Genomic DNA, 12504 nt, shown 5'->3' with positions numbered 1-12504 from the left:
AAAAAGCACTCTGTAGAGTTCTGGTAAAAGGTCTCGCAGCTTAAACTGTAGATGTTTCCTAGAGTTCAAGAAAATGAGTGGGGAGCAAAGATGCACATCAGTAACCAAGAGAAAGAAAACTGGCATGTTGAGAGAGAGTGGGCCCAGCTGCCCTGCTATTTTTGCTGAAAGAAAGGATGGAAGAAGGTGGCCCAGGCAGAATATGTTGCGAGGATTCCCAATTTGACTTATACTCAGGTGTCAGACAGACCTCCTTCTACCATCTCCAGTTGTGTTTAAACATTGCAGCTAGACTGAATATACTGCCATAAACAGGTGCTGACTCATCACTTAAGCTGTTTTACAGTCTCACCACAATGTTGATGCTGAAATGATACAGAGTTAAGAAACCACAACTATTGATTTTGTGGCATTACTTATATAATGTTATAGGGTCTTGTTTGCTGTCCTATAGATGACATTATTATTTTATTTTATTCTCATTTAAAGCAATAATACTCTTACCATCACATTGTTAAAATTGTTATTCATTCAACCTTTATTTATACAGGTTAGTCTCATTGAACCGCAAGGACTGTTTTGAATGTGAAGTGAAGGTTTATTCATACATAAAGAAGCGCGAACAATGACTTGTGATTAATGATGTCAAGATTTCCTCACAAAGTTGAAATGAGAATGCCAGAAGGAACCATTTTAGGTGCTTTCCTTTTTAGGTTGTGTGACTTTTTTTATGTAGTGCAGGGGTGCCCAAACTTTTTCCCTGGGAAGGCCAAAATGAAAATCTATGAGACGGCTGCAGGCCAAATGCAATAATATAATGCACAAAATGCAAATACTTCTTTAAGTAAAGTCCTTTTTTTTTTTATACAGTTATTTAACTTTCCTTTCTGTCTAAAGAACATTACAGAACACAAAATATAACTACCGGTGAGACATATATAGGAAATTAAAACAAATATCTAAATTTCTGGCTTTAATTATAATTATATGTAGTGTAAAATGTAAAAAAGTGCATGTCCAACATCAACACAACTTAACAGCAACAATAATATGGCATTAGTGAGCAACATAAAGCTGGTGTTTGGCTCAAATTAGTCTCACTATCAGACTGAAGCTGACTCACTCAGAGCTTGTTCGAGCTATCAGTGTGGTGACCTGCAAACCTTTTTTCTTTTAGACGAGCGAGTCAGTCTGCTTTGGCGGCAAAGGCTCATGGGTTATTTAATAAATTAAAAAAATATGAGGGTTGCGGGTAGACAGAGCGCTACCACCTTAGTCATAGTTTTTGAGCCAGCACGTATGTACGGTATTGCATGCTGTTAGCTTAGCGCTATGTCAGTGCTGGCAGTTGTTGATGGGCAGGGTGCTCGGTTCTGTTGACAGGGCGAGGCGCCCTGCTTCTATAATGTAAGGGAAACACTGTAGTAATGTGGACAGCTCCTGGCGGGCCAACTCAAACGGCTTGGCAGGCCAACTTTTAGGCACCTCTGGTCTAATATGTATGTGTAGTGCCTGTGCATTTTTATTGTAGATCACTTGTCAAATTTTCTTCATGTTTCTTTGAGTGTCAATTATGTAGCTTACAGTGTTTTGATATTACACAGAGTTAGTTTATTCTAGAGGTTGTTCAGCATTTGAGTGTGTTTTTTAAAGTTCTAGCAACCATTTAGAGGTGAAAATGTTCAAATATTTGTTTTTGATTGAATACAGGTTTCATGCAGAGAAGGCTCGAGCATCAGCACAAGCTCAGGCTGAAACCCAATCACAAGTCCAGGCTGAAGTGTCCAGGATGTTGTCTGCAGAGAGAGCCTTGACCCAAGAGAGCCTCCAGCAGGCCATTTTAAGAGAAAGGATCACCATTGAGGATGAGAGGCTCCGAGCTCAGCTACTTGTAAGTGTTTTCACAAAAAACCTTTTGGATTCTTTTTCTGAATAAATTTCACAAAACTGATGAATTTCATATGGAAAATTGATCTGCAGAGTGAAAGTGATGATGACTAAAACTGGAGTCCACATTGATCGATTTATTTAAGAAAAAAAGGAAACGAGTTGAAAATAATGCATTTAGATTTTGTAAAAAATAATAATTCAAAGAACATAATGTGGGTATTCTTTCTGCTTTCAACAGCTGCTTTAGTTTTTTTCCCCATAATCCAAGTTTTTGGTACATAACTAAGGTAGTTTAACTTCAGTTTTGAGTAAAACATATTCAACAGATCATAGTTAGGGTTTAAAAAGCGGCATTTATTTTTATGTTGTTCATGTCATTATTGCCTATTTGCAAATACTGCATTTATTTTCTGGTACTGCTCATTTACAAATACTGCTTTCTCTGTATGATTTGATCATATAAAATATATTGAACTTAAATGCACCCTAACGTTTTTCACTATATAATTTTTCATTCATTCAGTTAACACTCAAGTGCATGTTCATTTTCCACTTTTTCTTTTACCATGGATACATTTTTATAATCTGAGAAACATTTTTTTTTTTAGATTTATAAAATCTCATGACTTTAGCTATTGTAGCTGGGTGTGCAATAAACATTTCTGTTGTTCCTTTCTTTTTCTATTTTTTTCTGATTGTCTGCCTTTATCTGCATGCATGAGTGTGCATTTAGTGTTCATTTTGTTAAGGGAATATCAGACATCTAAATCTATTATGAAATATATGTTGAATAATTCTGCACCATGGGCTGTGAGGTGGTTTAAAATAGCAGGCAGCAGATATTTGGATATTCACTATGCGCCTGCAGAGGTTTCCCCTCGGTGCCTTGAATCTCCTCTCACTGTCAAAAGACATGGATTAGGTTAATTGTCAGTTAGGCGGGCGTGAATGTGAGTGTGAATGGTTGTTTCTGTGCGTGTCAGCTGTGTGATTGACTGGCTCTTGCTCAAAGTCAGCTGGAACAGGTTCCTGCCACATGTGATCCTCGAAAGGATAAGCATATTTAGCTGATGGATGAATAGAAATCTGTGGCACATTATCAAATAGGCATTTTAATTGTTTGACCTTCCAAGCACAAATTCACAGACGGGGGCAATTTGTAAGAGGACGTTTTATTTCACAGTCTCCTGCTCAGAATTATACCTTTTGGCTCTTCTCTGCTGGACATTGTTGGCACAGCGACAGATGTTTGTGCTATAAGCAGTAATTGCTGTAAGCAGTAATTCACAGAAGTGCTTCGACTTTGTCAACTCACTGCCAAAAAAGACACACAAACAGAAGTCCTTAAAGCTGCTTCACATAAAACAAACTCGGAGGACTTTCATATTTCATAGTAAACTTCATGAAGTCACAATAAGATACAGTAAGCAATCATTCCTACTGTGGTTCAGTATTGTGTTCATCTAAATCGCTTTCTGCTCATCCTGCTGTTAAGAAGAGTGCCATTTTGTTCAGCTTTTGTCTTTATTTTCTCTATATTGCCCTAGTAAACCTTTTCAGATAAACATTCCCACCGCACACAGGCAGTTTGTTTACTAAAACACATTTTCCCTGGAGTGTGGCCTCTGTTTACAAACCTACTCTATTGATTATATAGCTCATTTCACATGCCTATTTCAGTAATAGAAAAATTAATCATTTTGTTGGGAGAGTAAGAGCGACGCGTTGATGTGATTTGTAGCCATAGGACAAGTATATGAAGAATATCTCATTTGGAACGGGACTATGATTGAAACAAAAGGAGATGGAAGAGCATTGGTAAGGGGGGGAAGTCCATAATTTGATGTTTTTTCCCTTCAGCATCTGTGGAGAAAACAATATGAGTCATCAGTTCAAATTTCAGATAGATTAGATAGATAGATAGATAGATAGATAGATAGATAGATAGATAGATAGATAGATAGATAGATAGATAGATAGATAGATAGATACGTAGATAGATAGATAGATACGTAGATAGATACGTAGATAGATACGTACATACGCGTATATGTACGTACATACGCGTATATGTACATACATACGCGTATATGTACATACATACGCGTATATACAGCACGACGGCTCAGTGGTTAGCATTGTTGCCTCACAGCAAAAAGATCCTTTGTTCAATCCCTGGTTGGACCTGGTGTTTTTCTGTGTGGAGTTTGCATGTTCTTCTTGTGCTTGTGTGGGTTTTCTCCAGGTACTCCGGTTTCCTCCCACAGACTAAAAACATGCATGCTATGCTGCCTTCAGGTCCAGGCCTCCCTTGCAAAAGAGAACTGTGATTTCAATCGGATTTGCCTGTTTAAATAAAGGTTAATAATAAATAAATATACCTACATACATACTTGCATACTTGGGTACGTACTTGCTTAGGTACCTACTTACTTAAGTACGTACTTGCGTAAGTACCGATACTTACTAACATACGTGCTTGCGTACTTACTAATTACTTAATTACTTTCTGTCTGTCTTTCTCTCCTTCTCTTCTTTTTCTTTCTTTATTTTTTCTCTTTCTTTGTTTTTATTTATTTTTCTTTCACGAATGAATGCATGAATGAATAAATTGGGGGAAATTTGAGGCATCCAGTAGCATGTTCTGATTATACAGAAAAAAAGACACATATGAAATAGTAATCATAAAAGAAGCAGAATGCACAAATAAATAAAAAAATACTATATGCACAAGCACAAGGTGGTAGGGAGTACTACAGTCAGAGTCAGAGTTTGTTTATTTGTCATTCGCACTGCATGTGCTACATGTGGTGGAACGAAATTGTGTACACAGAGTCCCAGTTACATCCAACAATAAAATGTAAAAGGAAAACGGTAATAAGATCTAAGATATGAACTATGAAAAACATTAACTAAAAATATGCTAAGCACTAATAGCAAAAAAAACAATAAAAACAATACGCCGAACAGCAGCACGAACATGAGTCTGTGAGCAGATGAGTATGAATGAACACAGTAACTTGAAACAGATCAGCAGATCAGATATGTTAATTCATGATTAACATATTAACTTAAGTAAGTAATTAATAAGTAAGTAATTAATATGAGTAGGAGAGTGGGACAATGGAAGCTGGAGACAGAAGGAAGGATATAGAAGTAACATGCTTTGTACAGGTTTGGATGAATGTGTGCAGTCAGTGTATCACAGTAAATTCTTATGGTTATTAAAGCCTACATCATTCTAAAGTACTTTTGGTAACTTTTCCTACTTTAAAGCCATTTCTTTCAGCTCTAAGGCTAACCCCAGACCATTAGCAGCCTAAAACAACACAGAAAAGGCTGCGGTTGCGTTGGTTTCAGACTTTTTTTGTTATCATCTTTTGTTTTATTAAACATTTGTTGTTTTCTATTCTTTATTTTCTTGCAAAAGGCACATTGTCAGAAGTGTTGCTGTTTAAAATCACACACATACTGTAGTTAGTCTGTGTGGTAATTTCTTCCATAAGAGCGTTCTTTGGAGTGCTGAAGTTTTAATAGAATTCAACGGGTTATCAGTGGAGGTGCAGCTCTGTTTGCACAGCTTATGTAATTGTCAAGTCAGACGCTGCCACACAGCCGATGTTCTTTTCAACTGGAAATGGACTTTTTGCGTTTTTAAAGACAACCTCTCACCCAAGACGTCTTCCATTCATTGTCATTTCACTGTGTTTGTCCAACTCCAGGATTGTTCGCTCCCCGTAGCAAACTCATCTTTGATGAAACATAAAACGTGTGTATGTGTGCGCATGCATACTGTACATATGTGTCTCCATATGCTGTCTATCCTTTATTTTGTCTCTTTTTGCTTTAGTCTGAGACCTCATTTCTTTTTGCTGAAAAAGAGCATACAGACAAGAACTTCTAAGAAAATGAACTTCTGAGATGGATAATTTGCTTTTTTTTTCCCACAGGTTTTTTTAATTTTTTTATTTATTTTTTATTTATTTATTTTTTTTTCCCCACAGGTTTTTTTTAAACATAAGCACACACCCCTGCACGTCACGCTGCAAATTAAATAAACATTATTGTACAGCACACACGCCTTAGTAATTAGAAGGTGAAAGTAGTTTTGATTGCTAGGCGAAGTCGATAAAGTGATTAAGAGCTCAAAGGAGAAGTTATGGCCTGCTGTACTAAGCACATAATTTGATGACCAATAGCGCTTAAAGAGATTTGTGTCATTACTTTTCAAGCAAACCTGTTTCCATCTCATGTTTTAGAGGGTTTACTCATAAATCCCCAAGCAATTGATTAGTCTTTTAGAATAATCTAAATTTTTTGTGCCTTTTTTAAAACATTTCAAACAACATTTAGTCTGTATTTCACTGTACATTCATTTATATGCACACATTCATTTACACACATTTACTCCAATTTACATGCTTGCATTGAACTTTCAAAACATTTAGATACAGTATAGTGTTGGAATTAGAAAGGCCTGTTCAGCATAATCAATTTAGCATGTTTTTGTTCCCTGGTGTGATTTTTAGTATTTAAGCCAAAACACATATTTTAATCCAATTACAGCATAGGCTTGACTGAGATTATTAGGAGTTTTCTTCTTTTCTGCTCCCAGAAAGTGATAAAAACAGGTGAAAGTTATCAAACCGTTTGGTTTTTCTTCATTTACATGTTTATTTTTCCACCAATTCTTGTCATGGAACAAAGTTAGAAGAATCGTGTATGAATTAAGCTTTTCTTCTGCCAATGTAGAGAGTTGTGGAGTGCTATTGTTTTTTGTTTTTTTTTAGATTTAATTGTAACAGACTGTAGAAGCAGAAAAAAAGTGAACACATTTGACTTAAAGCACATTATAACCAGCTTCTTCAAACACCTGTCACCATTAAAAGTAAGGAAATTAAAATAAAAGTTGTGGCTCAGAATTGATATATTACACATATTTTTATAATAAAAAATAAAGTGTGTTGTGTTTAAAATGAATGATCAAATCTAAAATTATAATATTGACCCTATAAATTGAAATGAACTTTGCTCACATGTTTATTGTGACAGAAAAATAACTCTTCTCCCTGTGGCAGCTGTGCTCGTGTTCTTCTTCCATTGATTCGTCCCGCTCATTAGGATACAGGTCACGGTGAGTGGTGGGACCCCATACGTTCCCTTCTTCTTCGCTCACAATCAGGGCCAGGTTATGAGCAGTTATGACTCCCTACGCTCACCTATAATGGCCATAACCTTCACAACCACAGCTGCAACAATTACAGACATGCTTTGAAGAAATTTGCCTCGACACATTAGCTTAGACCAAGATTGGCTATCATTTAGTTTTTATTGATTTAGTTTCTGGTTATTTGAGTTTAAATTGTGAACTTAAGTGTATTGCAGATTCAACAATTGCCATATCATTAAAGTGTCAAGTTATTAATTGGTCAAGAAAAACAATTTTAGAAAATTGTGAAGGGTCACAACAAATGAACCCCTTTTGACTCAGAAAAGCTAAAATAACTTTTATAGTAAAAGTTATTTTCTTTACACCAAAGTTCTTGCTCAATAAGCCAGGTAAAAAAAATCCAACATCGTTCAGTCAAGTCTTCTGGATGTAGCACACTCCCATACATACCCCATACATACAGTTTGCTGGTGATAAGATGGCTCCTGGGACCCACCCTCTCCCCCGTCAACTCCTCTGAGGCAGCCATAGCCAAAGTGATTCAAAACACCAAAGTTCATGCTCAATAATCCATGTAAAAAAAATATCAAACATTGTTCAGTCAGGTCATTTGGATGGTTTATTTTTTTTGTGTGTGCGACAGGTTTCATCCTTCATCCAAAGTACTTCATCAGTCTGAGGAGCCACAAACAAACTTAGTCCCACAAGCAGCAGCACACTCACATAGTGGACCATCCAGTTTGCTGGTGATAAGATGTTTTTTGATGAAATCCTTTGGATAAAGGACGAAACTTGTCAACAACAACAACAACAACAACAGAATAGATCTGACTGTACAATGTTTTTTTTTTTCTTTAATTCAAAAAGTCACTTGTTTTACAATACTTATTACTATTTTTATTGTTTGCTTACATTTATTCCATAAACTGATTGTTCTGCTGTATGTTTATTTAAAAAAAAAAATTGTCTTGATTATATAATGAATACATAAATGTTTTGTTTTATGATAAATGCCAAGTGTATCTAGGGTGCTTCATGGTTTATACCACCCCAGTGGGAGTGCTTTTCTCACAGCCATTCCCTTTCCTGTCAGGCTGACTGGCAGCAGCCAGCCAGCAAGTCTACCGGTAATTGAAACTTCACACTATTGCAGGCAGGGGTGTTTGTTGTCATCGCCAGTAATGTTGGGTTTCCAAGGTTCTGTTGTCTGAAGGGAACACGTTCAGCACCAATGGTCACACATGTAATGTCGCTCAAGGGGAACCAAATAACGAAAATGGGAACGAAAGCGTAAACATGAGGTTTTATGTCAGTTAGAAGCATAACTGAGTTTATGTTTTGCCTAATATTACATAATACTTTAACCTTCATTAATATAAATATAATAATAATGATTACTTTTAAATGATAGACATGCAAATAAGCTTTAAAGCTATGTTTGTTTGATTACACTGACTTGTGTTCAGATCTAACTAGGTGGAGTTGGATCCTCTGGATGGATTCTTCTTTGTTGCAACGTTTTGTCTTTTATCCAAAAGACTTCTTCAGTTAGACTGGAGAAGTTCTGAAGAAGAGGGCCTGACTCAACCTTGTTAGATTTATCTACCTGGATTACTGAGCGTGCATCAGGACATATGTTCAGCAGAGTTTTGCAGTTGACTGTGAAAGTCAAAGTCACATTTTACTCAATTATTTTATCATCTGCTTAAATGGCAATGTGATGACTGTATTTACTTCCTACATTTGCATTTATTTGTAAAATTGGTGAAAATCAGGTGTAGACAAAGAGTAAGTAATTTATCAAACCTGAGTTTAGTAATGAGGCAGTTAGTGTGTGATTACATAAGAAACAAATGAACAATGACATGTTAACAGTGAAATGCAATGAAGAAACAAGTATATAAATAAATGGTAAACGTAGACTTGTCTTTAGGTGCTGTCGGTTCGTGCGTCTGAAATATTCATGCACACTCCACGTGCACAAGTTTCAGAACTGCCTTATCCTCAGTCTATGTCCATCTGTCAGTGCACATATATGTATTTTAATGAAATCATAGACCTCCACCATACCCTCTTTTTATTTTCAACAATTCTGCTCCCCACAGAACCACGCTGGTCCCGTGTTCAATCAATCACTTGCCATAGCTTCTCACCTAGACACAAGCTCCAGCCCTCAGGCAGACTTTTCAATCAAACCCAGAGTCATCAATCTTTGCTTGCTCCAAATAGTGGCTTGGGTGGAGTAATGGCTTGTCTACTAGTAGTAACTGGTCCCAAACACTTAAATCTTACATTTACTTTGCCGTGTTTTACTTGGCTCCTTGACATTTTCATTGAGGATTGCCCTGACAAATTTAATAGTACAGGATATTCAGTTTTTTCAAGATCATACAGAATGTTTTCTGTTACTTACTCTACTTTCGTTTTTTATAAATAGGCTGTTAATTAGGCAGCAAAGCATCTTAGAGTAGTAAGAGTTTAGGTAGAACTATTTTCAACCCTTATGCACGTGTAGTGTAATATTGGTGTCAGATTTTGCAACGAGATAGGGTCTCTTAAAATTCATACAAAGAAAAGTAGTTTAACTGTGTTTATATTTTGTACACGTTTCAGTTTTCCTTTAAATGTGTTTTAAAGTTTTACCTTTAAAAAAATAAGACATCCGAAATATTCACACATGCTGTTTTACTCCTCAGCAACAAGTGTGCAAATATTAGCTGCTCAAATCGATTAAAATAAAACCTTTATATTATTCAAATCACTGTATTTAGCTTTCAAATGTTGAACATCTTAACAAACCTGTCCAAGTTTTGACAACAATGAGTAAAAATAGTTTTAATAAAAGAACATGTGACTGACTATTAGGCTTGATCATGCCTTAGATTTACGTTGGGCCAAGTGAACTCTCAAAGTAAATTTGATGAAGGAGATGCTTTTAGGGCTTGGGTTCACATGCAAAAACTTTTGAATCTGAACCCCTTTTTCCTATTTCTTATTTTAGTTTTGCAAATATCTATGATTACAGTAGTCGCTCGTTTATCGCGGGGGCTCCATACCCTGAAGACCCCTCTAAGTCACACTTGTCAAACTCAAGTCCCGGTGGCCAAATGTAGCCCTCGTTGACATCTTATCTGGCCCCCAAGATGATATTTCAAACATAAACTACTTTTATCACTTTAATTTTTCATTGATCTTTGATTATGATGTCAAAAGTGCAACAGACAATGTCAAATGAGACCAAACTTTTGTTGAGGAACCTGCAACCAAGAAAAGATGTTGGGTATCTCGACTTGAGTTAATTTAAATTCTGAAACTGGCCCTTAGTTTGAAAAAGGGTTTAATTTTGTCCCTCTTTTGTAAGTGAGTTTGACACTCCTGCTCTAAATGCTCTTAAAGAGCACAGAATGTCGTGATTTCAGCTCCCTGCCTCCTCTGCTCTTTGCCACCTGCATGCGTTCTTGGCCACACCCACTTCTCCACTGCACAGTGAACAGCTGATCAGCTGCAGCAGGAAGTTTATCCTGCAGTAAGGGCTGTGCAGAGGTGCAATAGGATGCTTTTTCTGCAGCACTGGGCTGCACAAATGTGCAGCAGGTGTTAAGTAATTACAAATAATTTATATTAAATAAAAATTCCATTCAGGTCGTGTGGCTCATACATCAGTCAGCCAACTGTGTGTCATGTCCAATCTTATTTTGAAAAACCGTGATAGAGCGAGTCCGCAATAAACGAACCGCGAAGTAGCAAGGGACTACTGTATTATAAATTAAATATTTTTAACTTATTAAAAAACATATTGAAAAACGTTGAAAATCTTTGTTGCAGCAGGTTTGAGTCCCAACCCTTTAGATGTTTAGGTTTTTTCATTTGCTCTATTTTTCTTTAACAATTTCAGCTTTCACAGCAAGGGATAATGGAACAAACCAAGAATATGTGTTTGCTCCCTTCTTCTTGTTCAACCTGTCAGAGCTTAAAAAAAGTCAGTAAACACTTTTCTTAAAATGTTTTCTATTTGCTGCTTGGTTTCCTTCAAAATCACTTCTGGTGAAGCTTAACATTTTAATGCAACAAGGCCCCCCACCTGCTCTGTTCACCTTAGTAGTCTTCTCAATTGCACCCCTCACAGAACTGGAATATCTAGCAAATATCCTGCTTTTTTTTGTGTTTTTTTTTTTTTTTTAAGAAAATATTGTGTACTTGAATTGCATTTTAGATACAGACGACTGGCCCTGTCTGATAATGGTTTGACAATTTAATGTACCAGGTATTAAAGGAGACTTGCTGAGTTAAAAATTGGTGCCTGTTGGTGGTATTTGAAAGAAACAGTCAAGAAAAAAACATATCTTTAAACAGATTTAGTCACTTTATAGTAGGGTATAAAATCTGAATGCATAAAAGGTTTTTGTTTTAATACAACTTGAAAAAAAGTTGGAGGCAGTGTCCTCCAGGATAAAGAAAACAAGTATCTACAGTAGTTTGTTTGATATATATATATATATATATATATAAGTCAAGAAGTCATCAATGTGGTGTGTACCGTATAGTTTAAGCATTTCTGTAGACATCAATAATTCTGAACTATATAGACAACTTATAAGACCATAACCATAATGGTATAATATAATCTTATGGTCTCTCACTGCTTTTCTATAGTTTTAGTATAGTAACAATGAACCACATTTTGCTAATATTATAAAATCAGTTATAAAAAAAATCTTGAACTACAGCCCTGTAGTCCAGATCTGGTTCCAGTTTTAAATATATTGTCAGTTAATAAAAACAATAATGATAGAAGCTTCAAACTTGAGCATAGTTTATTTTATAAATAATAATGATGAAATAATCCTGTTTAAAAAAAATATATATATATTTCAGACAGTGAGGTATAGTTTTTGTTTGTTTAAATTGTGTTTTTGTTTTTTAATGCTTGTGAATAGTGTAAAATAAGCTTGCACGAGCAGATACCACCTTCTGATAGTTTTTTTTGAATTGGAGGAATGTTTGTATTTGTGTCTTGTTCTTTTCTTCCAGTCCTTTTTTAAATGGACAATAAAATAAAATGGAATACATTAAATACAGAACACAGATGGTTTGAGAGGGGGGTGAAGGAGGCAATTTATGTAAAAAGAGAAAAGCCATCTCTTAACAGAGGAGGAGGCCTCAGATTCCCACTTTCAAAAACATATAATGCAACTTTAAAACAGATCCCCAGCCGGTTTTCACACCTGATGGGAACAGAGGGGCCTCGACTGTGAATTAGAGGAACAAATACCTACTGTTTAGGTTTTTAGGTGTGAACTGCCAATCTACATATATGTGTGTGTGTGTGTGTGTGTGTGTGTGTGTGTGTGTGTCTTGTGTGTGTGTGTGTGTGTGTCTTATCTCACTCAGCCTTATAACCTGTATCTCTCACTCTCTGCTCTTTGAATTGAGAAAGCTCCTCG

At 36.0% G+C, this 12504-nt stretch overlaps 1 protein-coding gene across 2 annotated transcripts in view; it reads left to right on the top strand.

Moving 5' to 3' along the window:
• The window catches only part of chchd3a (coiled-coil-helix-coiled-coil-helix domain containing 3a), an 83480-nt gene that overhangs the window by 25206 nt on the left and 45770 nt on the right, over positions 1-12504 (top strand). For both annotated transcript variants that reach the window (XM_037696015.1, XM_037696014.1), the window contains exon 5: positions 1711-1891. In XM_037696015.1, the coding sequence (XP_037551943.1) occupies positions 1711-1891 (181 nt within the window). The remainder of the gene's footprint in view (positions 1-1710; positions 1892-12504) is intronic.

This window comes from Nematolebias whitei, chromosome 22 (genome assembly GCF_014905685.2).
Source record: "Nematolebias whitei isolate Nwh7 chromosome 22, NemWhi1, whole genome shotgun sequence".
In the NCBI taxonomy this organism is placed as follows: domain Eukaryota; kingdom Metazoa; phylum Chordata; class Actinopteri; order Cyprinodontiformes; family Rivulidae; genus Nematolebias; species Nematolebias whitei.
This window is presented reverse-complemented; position numbering and strand designations above follow the sequence as displayed.